Source organism: Panicum virgatum, chromosome 8K (genome assembly GCF_016808335.1).
Source record: "Panicum virgatum strain AP13 chromosome 8K, P.virgatum_v5, whole genome shotgun sequence".
NCBI lineage: Eukaryota > Viridiplantae > Streptophyta > Magnoliopsida > Poales > Poaceae > Panicum > Panicum virgatum.
This window is the reverse complement of record NC_053143.1, coordinates 48,332,653-48,346,598: the sequence shown is the minus strand read 5'-3', so window position 1 is coordinate 48,346,598 and position 13,946 is coordinate 48,332,653. Positions and strand designations below refer to the sequence as shown.

At 45.4% G+C, this 13,946-nt stretch overlaps 3 protein-coding genes across 4 annotated transcripts; 2 read left to right on the top strand and 1 right to left on the bottom strand.

Moving 5' to 3' along the window:
• The first annotated feature begins 1,107 nt into the window (after positions 1 to 1,107).
• Positions 1,108 to 6,333, top strand: LOC120644976 (oligouridylate-binding protein 1B-like). Its single transcript, XM_039921714.1, has 12 exons — positions 1,108 to 1,459; positions 2,259 to 2,320; positions 2,576 to 2,678; positions 3,800 to 3,876; positions 3,965 to 4,026; positions 4,180 to 4,267; positions 4,399 to 4,474; positions 4,567 to 4,597; positions 4,689 to 4,802; positions 5,113 to 5,198; positions 5,300 to 5,473; positions 5,734 to 6,333. Exons 1-12 carry the CDS (start codon positions 1,295 to 1,297, stop codon positions 6,028 to 6,030), a joined length of 1,335 nt encoding a protein of 444 aa, XP_039777648.1. The 5' UTR covers positions 1,108 to 1,294; the 3' UTR covers positions 6,031 to 6,333.
• A 108-nt stretch (positions 6,334 to 6,441) lies between these two features.
• Positions 6,442 to 9,154, top strand: LOC120644977 (mitochondrial inner membrane protease subunit 1-like). Of its 2 annotated transcripts, none has more exons than XM_039921716.1 (4): positions 6,442 to 6,970; positions 7,870 to 7,980; positions 8,643 to 8,695; positions 8,779 to 9,154. In XM_039921716.1, the coding sequence occupies exons 1-3, from the start codon at positions 6,608 to 6,610 to the stop codon at positions 8,691 to 8,693; spliced, it is 525 nt and encodes a 174-aa protein (XP_039777650.1). In that variant the 5' UTR covers positions 6,442 to 6,607; the 3' UTR covers positions 8,694 to 8,695; positions 8,779 to 9,154. The 2 variants fall into 2 exon arrangements, with proteins under 2 accessions (XP_039777650.1, XP_039777649.1); XM_039921715.1 differs by having other exon boundaries at positions 6,449 to 6,970; positions 8,774 to 9,154.
• A 234-nt stretch (positions 9,155 to 9,388) lies between these two features.
• LOC120645867 (BTB/POZ and MATH domain-containing protein 1-like) lies at positions 9,389 to 10,293 on the bottom strand. Its single transcript, XM_039922591.1, has 2 exons — positions 9,493 to 10,293; positions 9,389 to 9,406 (listed from the first exon to the last, which is right to left on the bottom strand). Exons 1-2 carry the CDS (start codon positions 10,291 to 10,293, stop codon positions 9,389 to 9,391), a joined length of 819 nt encoding a protein of 272 aa, XP_039778525.1.
• Positions 10,294 to 13,946: the final 3,653 nt, after the last annotated feature.

Here is a 13,946-nt window from a genome sequence, read left to right as displayed (position 1 = left end):
ATTGGTTGCCTAAGCTACCTACTAGGGCTAGCTCCCGCGATGCAGAAAGATTCATTATTTCCGTGGAGCTAGGATCACGAGGTGTGCCGATGACATCTTAGAAGACGTGCATAGGCAGGAAAAAACAGTTGGCATTCATTCTGTTCGGGCGGCTAGGACGGATGCTGGTTTGCTGTGTGAAAATAGTATTATTAGTTGGTGCTGATTTGGTGTAAAAAAAATACTACTGTTAGTTTATATACTCAGACACAACAACTAGCCTGGCTCTATAAATACAACCGAATAAAAGCATGTTGTAGCTGAATAACCTGGCCAGCCTGAGCCCTAGAGCTTGCATCTCTGATGCGATGAGAGCCAGGGTACGCCGGTCCTCAAACCAATCACGCCCATAAAGATTTCCATGTGCTGGTTATATGATGATATTGACTAGTTGCAGTCGACCATTTAACAAAAACTCAAGAACGTAGCAAGTGAAAAGAAAAAAAATCGTTAAAAGTAATAAAAATCATCGAGTCACACCAACACCCGAGTGGAAACCGGGTCAGATACGGTATATATGCACATTTAAAAATTATTAAATATACTTTTAAAATTGCTATGAACACGTGCAGATTGCAAAAACCAGCACGCGAATTCTTTCTGCCACGTGCTGTGCGCTGCACCGTCTCACCGGGAGACACACATCCTGGCCTTGCACCGTCGCAGCAGGACGGGCCACACCGAGCCCGACGCGCACCGGATCCAGTCTTCTGTCTCACTGTCCCGCACCCCCCCTATCCGCTCCACCTCCCTCCGCTCCGTGCGCCCGGCCCACGTACACCCGCCCAATTATTCTCGCTGAAAGGTGGGCCCCGCACCCCCAGCCGCCGCACCTCAACACCGGCGCACCAAATACCCTCGCCCACCCGCCTCCGCCCGCAGCACCAGCAGCTCGCACTTTGCACCCCACCCCTCCCGCTTCTCCGCTACCTCAACCAGCCCCCCTTCTAGAAGCGACCCGCCCCACTGACACCGCGGGCTCATTTCAGAATCCGCGCAAATCCGGGGGGCTATGTCGAAAACGCCGCCCGCCGAAATATCCTCTCGTCCCCCTCCGACCCACCCGGCGCGGCTCCTCCCTTCTTCTTCTTCTCTTCCCCCCTCGGCTTCGAGGGTTTTTTTTTCTCTTTGTTTCTTTCCTTTTTTTTTCTTTTTTTTTCTTTTTTTCTTTTCGTTTTTTTTGGTTCCTCCTCCCCGTTGGGGTTTTCGGCCCCGACGAAACCCTAATAACCGGCGGGGGGCGATCGCCGGCGGCATGCACCAGCAGCGGATGAAGCAGGCCGCGGCGGCGGCGGCGGCGCAGCAGCAGCAGCAGCTGATGCAGCAGGCGCTGCTCCTGCAGCAGCAGCAGCAGCAGCAGCAGCAGCCGCCCTTGTTCCCCGGGCACCACCCGCACCCCGGTCTCCTCGCCGCGCCGCAGGTGGGGAAGACTCTCTCTCCTCGGTTTCTCAGTTCTCATCTGCTAACTTTTTTTTTTCTTCTGTTTGTCCGGCTCGATCGATGCGGTGGGCGTGGGCTAGTGGTTTTGGGGGCGCGTGTGCGGGGGATCGATTGGGGGTTTCGGTTCTCGCGGAGTGGTGGGCGGGCGGTGGCCGGTAGGGGGCTTCGGGGTTTTTTCCGGTGGAATTGTAGGGATTCGGGGTTTTTTCAGGTGGAATCGTGGGGACTCCGCGGTCCGGGTTTCCGTTTCTCAATTTTCTCGCCATTCCTCACGATTCTGGGAATCCTCGATGTCGGTGCGTGCCCGTGTGGGGAAAAGGAATTTAGATTTCTGGTAGGCTTTGCTGGGTTAAGGGTTTTCGTTGGATTGAATCTGTCTATGGTACTTTCGAGATTATATGCTGTAGCATCATTGTACATGCTATAATCAAGTCGAGGTTTATCGTTTCCCCTTACACCCTTTTGTTCTTGGATAGAGTTAGAACTTCTGTCTTGAATCTTAATGCGCTGTTTTTGTTCAACAGTAATACAAAAATCATGAAATGGTACATAATAGTTTTGTATATGAGAATTAATATGGGAAATCCTCCATGAAACCGTTAATCCATGTTCCCTGTATGTTTCTCATGTTTTGTTCTTTCATACAGCTTTTACCTATCTGTTTGACACCAATGTTCTTCATTTTTTAAGACAAATGTCAACTGTGTTCTGAAATCATATATGTATCTGTGTTCTTCATGGAAATCTTTTGCTTACACTTTGTATGCTTTTTTTTGCAGATAGAGCCCATAGTTAGCGGAAACCTTCCTCCTGGGTTTGATTCAAGTACATGCCGCAGCGTGTAAGTGTTGGTAGCGTTTCTTTGCCGTAGCGACTGCTGTACTGCTAAAAGTTGATTTCAAAAAATATCTCCAAAAAAATATTTCCTTGCTTCCTTACTTTTCAAGTGTTCCAAAAAAATATATGTCCTTTGTGCACAATGTTTTGTGAGGGACAATCAAATTGTTCACTTCTTGCTGCAAACCTGCAAATTGATGTCGAATAGCTTTTATATGTTATTCATTTATACTGTGCTCATTGATCAAATTCTGGGCAGGTATATTGGCAATATCCATCTTCAAGTGACGGACACGTTACTGCAGGAAGTCTTCCAAAGTATTGGTCCAGTAGAAGGTTGCAAGCTCATCAGAAAAGAAAAGGTTCATCTTTCTTTCTTGTAAAAGTAGCAGAAAATAGCACCCCAGAAAACCCATCTTGCCTTCTGCATCTCATTTTTTGTTTGCTTTCCTCCATAAGTCTAGTTGCCATGGAAATATACACACAGTAACATGCTCTTGTACTACTTGTCATATTTTTCATTGTACTCGGCACTTGTTTCGATGAATTAAATACCCGCTTTAATGATTTCAATACTGAAATAGTTTCAATTATTTTGGTACATGATAATGTATTATAAGTATTAAAATCACTGAAATACTTATTAGGTATATATAATCACTATAAATTAGTACAGTATGAGAAATAGTGCTAAAATTTGTCATTATTTTGCATTTGTTGGTAGTTCAACTTATGGGGCAAAGTAAATGAAAATGTGCTATAGAGCGCAATATGGAAATTCACTTACCAGGGAGAAGGGTGAGCCGCCCCCTTTTTTTAGTTGTAGTCTTGTAGATATTAAATACTAGGGTTTTTAGCTGTCTAATTTCAGCTAGTTCACTACAATACAGTGCAGCTGTGTGCCAACATTCTTTTACTGGAAAGCACATATACTCTTTGCACCCTAGCTTGTTTAGCTAGGTATGTGACATGTCCATTAGCTTTTGAAAACTTGATGAGTGCAATATTGTAAATTGGAATGGTATCAAGACTTGAGCGTGGTATGTTACTATGGTTTGACTTGTGGGATCACATGGTGCTTCTGTACCAATATCTAAACAAATTATGCTGTAATATCTGTTCAAAACATACTAGAGTTTACTGATTGTGGTTAGAACTGATCAAGACCTATATTTTTTTTCATCTTTGGGATTGGCATATTGTTTCAGCAAGATACAAAAGTGCCATAGTAAAAAGCTAGTAGATGGAACATTTTATTTTTAATGTTGGGCATTTTTTGATAAATCAATTTTGAATGGACAAAAATAGAAATGACTTAATTATGATATTTCTAGCGCTGTCAATACACACTCTTTCTGAGAAGCCACATTTCCTTTGTTTAATCTGTTAATTATTAATGATTTACAGGTTTGCTTATCATATATTTGCTAGATAGATTGCTTGTGGCAATGTGATCTTTACACTTTCCCTTCTGATGTTGCAGTCGTCTTTTGGTTTCATTGACTACTATGACCGCCGATCTGCTGCACTAGCAATTTTATCTCTCAACGGCAAACCACTGTAAGTATTTTGGGTTTGTTGCATGCTTACTTCTATGAACCACTCTCCTGCTTTTGGCTCAAATTGCTAAGGAGTCCCCAAAAATCAGGTATGGTCAGCCAATAAAAGTCAATTGGGCATATACAAGTACTCAGAGGGAGGATACATCAGGTTTGGAACTGAAAGATGTTTATATTTATATATTATTATATTCTGTGTTTGTATTGTACTTGTTCTTTCAAGTGTCATGCAGGTACATAGATATGAATTTATGGTTTCTGAATTCTAATGATAAGCGGTGGTGTTGAATCTTCATCTCTGCAGGCCATTTTAATATTTTTGTTGGGGATCTTTGCCCAGAAATCACTGATGCTGCTCTATTTGCCTTTTTTTCTGGATACTCTACCTGCTCGTAAGCATTGCCTAACTCTTATCCCACCTCCATCATTTTGCTTGTCCACCGTGACATTGTTAGCAGAATAGTTTCCTAGTGTTGAGTACATGAAATATCTGCTTACCGTTTTGGCTTGGTAAATTTTGCAGAGATGCTAGGGTTATGTGGGACCAGAAAACAGGACGATCCAGAGGGTTCGGTTTTGTTTCTTTCAGGAATCAGCAGGTAGTTCCACCATGATCTTTAAACCCTTTGTGCAGTTGTTTAAAACTTTTGGACGTACCTTTTCATTTTGCTATGTCATTATTCGTTAACAGGATGCTCAAAATGCGATAAATGACTTGAATGGTGAGTTCCCTATTTCCATGTTTCTATGTTCCATTTTGGAGTCGTCAGCTTTCCCAAAGTGATTACGCCTGTTTTTTTTTTCTACTGTCAGGGAAGTGGCTTGGCAACCGTCAAATTCGTTGCAATTGGGCGACGAAAGGTGCTAATGCTGGTGATGAAAAACAAAGTGTGGACACCAAGGTGGACCAGATAAATGGTTCATCAGGTGAATACATGTGCTTTGACTTCAGCATCTCTTTTTCCTTAGTCTGTTGTTATGATATAATGTGTAATAACTGAGTAAAGCTCTCATGTTCAATTTTCACTAATAAGTTTAAATAATTTTAATTTAATTATTCCCTTAAAAGAATAAATTAGAAGGATTCTAGAGATTTTAGTTGTCTACTGCATTCTAACCTTAGTTTTTTCAATTTCCAATTTGTATGTAAGATGGGAACTTTTATAATGCTGTACTTGTTCCCAGTTACGGGTTGAAACTACAAACAGTATCATTTCAATTCTGTCATGTTCTGCAGAAGCTGGAAAGGAGAATTCAAATGAAGATGGTCCTGAAAATAACCCACTTTTTACCACTGTTTATGTTGGTGGTCTTCCTCATGAGGTAATACTCTTCCAATGGAATGTCTGCTGTTTATCTTGATTATACATAGCTTTTCTATTCGCTCTTATAAATGCCCTCCTATTTCTTGATTACGCCATCAGGCCACCAACAATGATGTGCACCTGTTTTTTCATTCACTTGGGGCTGGCTCAATCGAGGAGGTCCGTGTAACACGTGACAAGGGCTTTGGCTTTGTGAGGTACAGCACCCATGAGGAAGCTGCACTGGCAATTCAGATGGGCAATGGCCAACTGATTGGCGGGAGGCCAATAAGGGTATATCTCGTTTGACCTTTTCAGGCTTCCTTTCTATTGAAAAGTCTGTAGACAGTTGCATCGTCTATATTTAGCGAAATCTTAAATGTTCCTAGAGCACCATCAAGTAAACAACCCTTTGTTTTTAAGAGACATAGTTTTAGTGCATACATGGTATTGCACCAATAAATGGAACACGATTTGTTTATCCACTAGCAATCTATAATTACATTGATTTTGGAATTTTGCTGAATTTCAATCTTTGCCTGGAATTTTTGCAGTGCTCCTGGGGAAACAAGCCAACTCCACCAGGGACAGCATCTTCGCCGCTCCCCCCTCCAGCACCGTCTCCATTCCCCACCGGCGTGTCGGCAACTGACTTCCTTGCCTACCAGCGCCTGGCCCTGAGCAAGATTGCCGCGAACCCAGCCCTAATGGGCCAGCACGCCCTGAAGCAGGCTGCACTGGGGATGGACGCCGGGGCCAGCCAGGTTATCTATGACGGCGGCTACCCTGGCATCAACGCTGCAGCTGCAGCTCAGCAGCAGCAGCAGCAACAGCAGCTCATGTACTTCTAGAGTGACGGCGAAGCCCCAGCTACCTGTCGCTGCAGGAGGAAGGCGAGGATGATGCCCCAGTTACAGCCCCCCATATACATATACTAGTAGTACCATAGTAGATCAAGCCTTACCAGGACCTTCTTTTATTTACCTTTATTAATCTTTCGTTAACCATCTAAGTAACTTGTCCTGTATGCCGGCTCTCTATATATATTCACCACCGTAGAACATATATATGTATTTCTAGAGACATGGAAACCAAGTCTGAGCTGGTGTCCCGCTGGCTTTCTTAGTCTACGCTGTGATCGTGTTTTCTTTGGATGGAGTTGTTTTCAAAATTATTCTGGTATTGTGGTGTACGTATTCCTCAAAGGAAAACATTTTTTTTTATTTCGAGACTCGAAGAAAAAGCTACAGCTGAACCCGACACGCCTGGGTTTCAGCCCATGATGGGTTGAAGCCCAGCATGTTGTTTCTGGGCCCAAGAAACGCGAGGCCCATGGGAGAGAAGCGCAAGGCCATCTGGGTGCTCCCCCCCTGAACACGACTAACTTCTTCCGAGCTCTCGTCCCTCGCCGCCGCCGCCGCAGCGGCGATGTCGGGCTTCTTCCGGCGCGTGGGGGCCATCCCGTGGCGGAGCATCGCGGGCGAGGCCTTCTCCCGGGCGTTCCTGGTGGCGCAGGCGTTCTGCGCCGTCCACGTCGTGGACCACCACCTCTGCTCGCTCGCCATCGTGCGGGGCCCCAGCATGCTGCCGGCGATGAACCTGGCCGGGGACGTGGTGGCGGTGGACAGGGTGAGCGTGAGGCTCGGGCGCGTGGAGCCAGGGGACGTCGTGCTGATGATCTCCCCCGAGGACCCGCGCAAGGCGGTCGCCAAGCGCGTCGTCGGGATGGGGGGCGACTCCGTCACCTACCTCGTCGACCCCGGGAACAGCGACGCCGCCAAGACCGTCGTGGTGAGTGCTGCCTTGGCTCGGGGTGTTGTTTTGTGCTCTTGCTACTAGCCATGCTGCCTCCGTGATGGATTTGGGGGGCTCAATTGAATTGACACTCCTGGTGCTGTAAAGATTGCAATTTGGTTTTGGGGTGTACGCACTGATGCTAGAGGGTGGTCTGCCATTGTCGACCGCAGCTTCTGATTAGTGATTGTTTATTATTCTCTGCTATGCTTCCTGAGGTTACTGGGCAATCTGTGTTTGAGAGCATTGTTGATTTACAGAAGTTTCAGATTTTTTTTTTTTGTAGAAATATGGGCTTCATACTTGCTAGTAAATTTAACTCCTCGAATTGAGAAGCGTGAATGGCGTGTGTTTTTGCATCATTTGCTGAGGAGGTGAATTGTGATTTTGGTAATTGGTACTCTAGGCACCAAAGCTACAGCGACGTTTTCTATGAGCTCCACTCTGAAATCGTACATGGTCGTTGGATTATATAATGTCTGAACTACTGGTTCCAGTATGAGATATGGTGTTATTAGCCCTAAAAATAATCACTACTGCTATGAATTGATACTGACTGGATTAGGATTTCGTGCTGGTAAACCCTGTGCTACTATCACTGTATCACACCGTCAGAAGATGCAATTCCTACAGTTGTGTTTCAAATGATTACAATCAGTAGCAGAAAATTTGACTTGTTGAGGTTTGGTTTTCAAAAAGCCACCAGAATGGGGTGTTCCTGTTTTCAAATTCTGACATCTTTTTATGTTCATATTTATTGGTCCTTCAGTGTGTTCCAGGTGTAATGTTGGGACATGATGAGTTCCATGGTTGTTTAGCTTCCTATTCTTTCCTTTATCAGTTATGACCATTTTCTTCAACCTCACATTCTGACCCTGGATGATCTATAATTCTAGGTACCACAAGGTCATGTTTGGGTGCAGGGCGATAATATTTATGCTTCTAGAGATTCAAGGCAATTTGGAGCTGTGCCTTATGGTCTCATTACAGGGAAGATCTTTTGCCGGGTAAAGTTATTTCTTTTGCATCCTCATTAATTTTGTTTTACGTGACTGCTTGGTTATTAATATTAAGTTATTGTAAAGCATTGAGTTCAAGCGCTTCAGTATCTTATGAAGTTATGAACCCGTGTTTTAATCTCAGAATAATTTATAACTCAATTTTTTGTCAAATGGTAATAATCTGGAGCAATACATTTTGCTGGCGTATATTAGGCGATAAATGTAACTTCTCCAGGTTCAGCACTTCCCACTTCAGCAGGGTCACTAAATGCACTGAGTGTTGTTGAGGTTCCTAATTTGACAGGGCATAGGACAAAACAGGGTATTGGTATGAACTGGAAGAAATATTCATTTGGCTGATATTGATAGGCCTAGCTTTCTTGAAGCTTATATAAATCCAAAAATTGATTTTCTTGACATAGAATTTGGAGCTTATTTTATCATTCCCTATGGGTTCTGGAGATTTACCTGCTTGAACTTGCTGTTTCTTGATGTTCCTGGAGCAAAAATCTAAGGTTTAATAACATTTATTCATAGTACTTAATGCATCAGCTACTGCTACATTGCTACCAAATCAATCATATGATCCATCACCCCAGAACATTGGCACTGCACGTTTGCCGTCTACGTGAAAATGAGTAGCATTAACAGTGATTTTTCAATCATAGGTATGGCCACTGGAGGGCTTTGGTTCGATTGATTCAAATCAGTCTCAATAAAGGTAAGTTTTTTTAGAAAAAACACTCTCTAATCTTCATTTGTGCTAACTTCCTTTTTTTCGTTTTTTCGTTTTCTCTAGAGAAGATGTACCCCTACTATTGCACATGTCAAGAGACTTGTATGCAACTGCTGGGCCCTTGACTTCTGGAAGCTTTGATCTATCATGGCACATTTCTATAGCTAAGCAGAGTGTATCTTCATATCCCATCTTTTGATGTTTGATGTGTAACAATTTAAGTTTCACACAGAAACCCAATCAGCACCTGTTCTGATACAAATTTTGTGCAACTGTTTGGGTTGTAACTTTATTGTCTGTGATTTTTGATAGAGAAGAGAACCTGAATACCTGATTGATTCATGTAAGTTGAGGTTTGTGAATTGTGAGCATGGATGACATGTCATTGAACAAAATTGTGAACTTCTCTTGAAGGAGAATATATTGATTTGGGCATTGGAATCTTGCTTATTCAATCCAGGTTACTCTGGAGTAGTTTGACATGACTTCATGAAAACTTTAGCGCCTTGCCAGCTTTAGCAAATGCAAGTCTAACTTAGATTAATGAGTACTACTACATCAATGCCAAACAGAACACTGATCTCTTCATAAATGGGGTATGTAGCTCATTACAAAATGTCCTCAAATTGATTTGCATTTGGATTTGATCACAAAATTTAGCATTGATAATAACCTTAGTCAACCGTAATACTGAGACTAAACATATATAGTTGCAGCAATTGGAATAGAAACAGTAGCAGCAGCACTTGGAATAGAAATATATAGTAATGAAATCTGTAAACATATAGGATAGAACGCAGGTCCATGGCCGTGCGCGCGTCGATGTAGTTGCACAGCACGTCGCCGCAGGTCAGCTTGAGCCTCTCCACGCCGAACCTATCCGCCGCCGCGAGCAGACCCCGCGCCATGGCTACCTTGTCGTCGTAGTCGTAGTCGTCTTCGTCAACGCAGAAGCGACCACCCTCTTCCTCAGGAAAGGAGTCGGTATAGACGAAGTGCAGCAAGGCCTGGAACACCCTCGGCTCCACGTCATCGATCCGCACGGGGGCCGCGGCGGCGGCAATCTCCACCTTCCCCGGGCCGAAGAGCTCGGCCATGAAGACCGCGGAGCGGACGGCGAGCACGCACCGGTGCGCGGCGAAGAGCTCGCCGCCGACCTGGAACGTCGCGTCCGCCGCGACCTGGCTCGCCAGGAGGCCGCCGAGGTGCCGGGGCAGGTCCGGCGGCCGCGCCTCGGTTATCTCCTTGACGACGGTGACTTCGCACCTGATCTGGAAGCTGTCCTCGAGCAGAGCTGAGATGTTCATCTCCTCCGTCTTGTTGTAGTAGTCTGTTTCTGAGAAGGTATAGAATCTTTGGGTCGAGGAGATGATCCCTCCAGCACGGCTGAGCAGGGTCAACTTGCACATTGCCTTCACTTCATCAGCAGGGCAACCGAGACAAAGGTTGACGGTAATCACCTCCTTCACTTGGCGGCATGGGATGCCCTCGACCTCGATAAACATGTCGTGCCCTCCGGCGAGGAACAAGTTAGATGCGATGATCCGGCCGGCCTCCACGAACTTGGAGTACCCGTCGACCATCATCAGCCCCTGCCCAAGGACTCGGTGACGACGGTGGTCACGCGGCCGCCGGCGCCGGCGGCGGATGCTGGGGAGGTGGCCATTCGTGGGAGATGGGCTGGCGGCGCTCTAGTGAAGGCAATGTAGAGAGATGATGGGCAACAGGGAGGGCGAGGGTAGGGTAGTTTTATAGCAAGGTCGCCGTGGGTGGTGGCCGGCCGGCGTCGTCTTCACACGAGCCGCCGCGGCGCGCGCCGGCCGAGGAGAGATGTTTGACCGTCGTGCGCGTGCGGCACGCGGATCGGCACACGGGGAGAAGGGGAAGACGAGGAGACTTTTTTTTTTTTGCGAATGAAGATGCGGAGACACTGTTCTTAAATTCTTGCTTAATGCTACTAGGGATGCACGCTCTTGCTGGATCTACCGAAAAATGGTTGATGTTACACGTGCCGGTACAAAGGGTATACAAAGGGACACGGAATGTGAAGTTTTCTAGCAACTAATTTTATTTCTAATTTGCATTTGTAGACCAAAACATGAGAGATTTTTTGTGAAAGGAAACAAACAAACTATTAGAATGAAAAGTGAAAGGAATCGAAGTAGAATAAATTGGCCCTGTTTGGTTTGTGCTATGTTAGGATTTGTATTAAATTTGACCGCTAATTAGAGGTGTTAAATTAAGGCAGTTTTTAAAACCAACTTCAGAGCCCCTGTGCTAGCTAGGAACCCTGAAGAATTTAATGAGATCTTTGACCACGTGATTAGAGAATGTTTACTGTAGTATTACTATAGTCAATCATTAATTAATTACCGTCATTAGATTCGTCATGAAAAGTTACACCCATCCCTAAAAAGATTTTACAAATAGATTTCATTTAGTACTCCATGCATACGAGATTCTCTTTTCGAGAATCGTGTGCTAGATCAACCAAACAAGGCCATTGATTGTATGGAACTATGGATTGAAGTATATAAACCTCTAACTCCGATGTGAGGCATCCAGCGTCCCTAACCACCTGTGAAGCTCCAGCCACAACCACCGCGGAAACGGTGGTCATTGCGGTGATGGCGTCCTGCGAGACGCCGGCCATGGAGGGCCAAGAAGCAGTGGCCTCTCTTCTGGAAGCAACGACGGCGACGTCCAGTGCAGGCAGCAACAGGAAGGACACGAGGAATCCATCCCCAAGTGTAAAGAAATATAAGTCAGCCGGGTTCATCTTAACCAAAAGTATGAGGCCGACAGACCTCTTCCTTCTCTTGCTCTCAGTAGAGAGCAAGGCGTGCGTGATACTCCCTCCATTCACAAATGATAGTTTTATTTTAAAATCTAAAAATTTTAAGATTGATAATCTTATTTGGGCCCATCCACCATGCCTATCGGTCCCAACGCCCATTAACTGCGTAGAAGTAAATTTGTACCTTGAGAGTATGATAAAAACTGGCTGCATGCAAGAGGGGTATTAAAGACCATTTGTTTACACGAGGTTTAAGCATTAAAGATCTCTTATTTTCACTAGGTAAATAATGATGGGATAAGTAGGATTGATAAGCAGAGTTTTTTTTATCTTGGTCATTGTGCCCTCCCCAAATAAGACTATCATCTGTGAATGGAGGGACATAATAGAAAGATAAGTGAAAATGATTGAAGTAGAATGGATTGATTGCATTGATTAGTGGAGGACCACTTGCTTTATATATGACCAAGGGGCCAGTAGGGGGCCGAAGGAACATGCCCCTTCATATTGGCCCCTTCATGAGTCGTAACTACTAATGATATTATTAATTTAATTAATTATTACAGAAATTGATCATTAATCTAATTTCTTCATAACACAAACAACCATGGAAAAAAATAGCGCGCTATTTTCGCGGTATAGCGCCGCTATAGTGGGACGAAGTAAGTGCCGCAACGCTATTGCTAATTTTCACACTATCGGCGCTATCGCCGCTATTTCGCGCTATTGCGCCGCTAAACGCGAATAGCGCCGTAGCGCCGCTATTTTCCCGCTATCGCTACCAGGCCTAAAATAGCATGCGCGGCCCGTTATTATCAATTATGTTGGCTGTTATTATGTTGGAAAACTCATGGATTATGTTGGTTGTTATTATGTTATCAACTTATCATAGATTTTTATTTTTTTCTGTCACTTGTAAACAAATAGCGCGCTATAGCGGCAGCAATCAACTAACGCTACTCCGCTTAGCTGCCGCTATAGCGTGGCCATAGCGCTGCTATAGCGGCGCTATAGCACCAATAGCGGTCAGAAAAGGCCAAACACTATTTTCAATAGCCCGCGATTTTTTTCGTTGCAAACAACAAACTGGTGCCATAATACCTCAGTACCCCGCATGTTTAGAGCATCTCCAAAAACCTTGGTATAATCCTAGCTAAATTTAGAGTTGAGAGCCATGTAAAAGAAAGAAAAAAAGCTTCCTAAATTGTTGGCTCCAATAGACTCTCTAAAAACAGACTCTATATTCAAAAGGGAAACTTCCCGTCATCCGTCGTCCCTTCTCTGCCTCCTCTCTCTGTGGAGCACCGAGAGCACTGAGCAGCAGCTCCTCTTCCTCCTTTGGCCTCCTAGTGCCACCTTCTCCTTCCTCGACCTCCGAATCGAGTTCGCTCTCTCCCACAGCCATGATGCCTCTCCCTCCTCCAGATCCACAAGCAGCAGCCGGGTGACCAAGACTAGATCCGGCCAGGTGGGCGCGGCCTATGGCATGCAGCTGTCGCCGAGGGCCAGGGTGGCATGACCACGCATAGCGGCTCCGACATGGCAGGGGGCGGGGTAGGACAGAGAGGCGGCCGGTAAAGTGAGGTAGGGCGCGAGCGCGGAGGGGCTGCGCGGGAAAGAGGGGCGCGCGTGTGATAGGGCGGGATGGTGAGTCATGCTCGGTAACTTTTCTGAGGGAAGGAGAGCCTTTGCCGAGCTGGATAGCTTAGTGAGGAGGACGCCGAGGCTGTTGGACGCCGAGTTTGGCGGTGATTCGCTTTTTATTTTCCCCAAGGCAAGCTGGGACACCAAGACTCTTGGAGATGCTCTTACGAGGTTAGTATCCATGCGTGCAGCTTTGCAAAATCTTTCTAAGAAAATCTTATTGCAATAATTTTAACTATTTTTCTTATCTCTGAAAATATATATTATATAGATGTATATATTTCTCCTACTACATTATAGAAGGAATAATAGTAATCTAAATGTGTCTAAATGGATGATCCACGATCAACCCGGGGTTCCCTTGTCTATGTGTTATCTATCCGCATCAGCACATGTTTTGATACAAAATTCTTGCGTTCATGCCTGGGTTGTAACTTCATTGTCGGTGCTTTTTTTAAACAAATTTGCTCCTCGTCAACTGACTGAAATCATGCATATCTCTCAATTGACGCCATCTTCCTTGATGCCGGCTAGCTCGGATGAGCATTTAGGGTTAGGGTTCAGGGTCTTTAGAGTCCAGGGTTGGGGGGAGGAGGTGTACCTATATCCGGCGATCCTAAAGGGAGCTCCGGGGTGGCATGGTAGCGGGCGGTGGTGGCGGTTCGTGCCGGCCTCGGGTGGCTAGCTGGACAGTCGGTTGGCTTGTGGAAGTGGTGGGGGCGAGCTCTGGCTAGCGGTGGGGTCAGGGGCGGGTCATGGCTGAGCACTGAGATGGGTTAGCATGGGAGAGGTTGT

Excerpts from the sequence above, each read along its gene's own strand:
- LOC120644976 (XM_039921714.1), top strand. The coding sequence starts at position 1,295 with ATGCACCAGCAGCGGATGAAGCAGGCCGCGGCGGCGGCGGCGGCGCAG. Across the intron at positions 2,321-2,575 it reads TCAAGTACATGCCGCAGCGT|GTATATTGGCAATATCCATC; the intron begins GTAAGTGTTGGT and ends AATTCTGGGCAG. Across the intron at positions 2,679-3,799 it reads AGCTCATCAGAAAAGAAAAG|TCGTCTTTTGGTTTCATTGA; the intron begins GTTCATCTTTCT and ends CTGATGTTGCAG.
- LOC120644977 (XM_039921716.1), top strand. The coding sequence starts at position 6,608 with ATGTCGGGCTTCTTCCGGCGCGTGGGGGCCATCCCGTGGCGGAGCATC. Across the intron at positions 6,971-7,869 it reads ACGCCGCCAAGACCGTCGTG|GTACCACAAGGTCATGTTTG; the intron begins GTGAGTGCTGCC and ends CTATAATTCTAG. Across the intron at positions 7,981-8,642 it reads CAGGGAAGATCTTTTGCCGG|GTATGGCCACTGGAGGGCTT; the intron begins GTAAAGTTATTT and ends TTTCAATCATAG.
- LOC120645867 (XM_039922591.1), bottom strand. The coding sequence starts at position 10,293 with ATGGTCGACGGGTACTCCAAGTTCGTGGAGGCCGGCCGGATCATCGCA.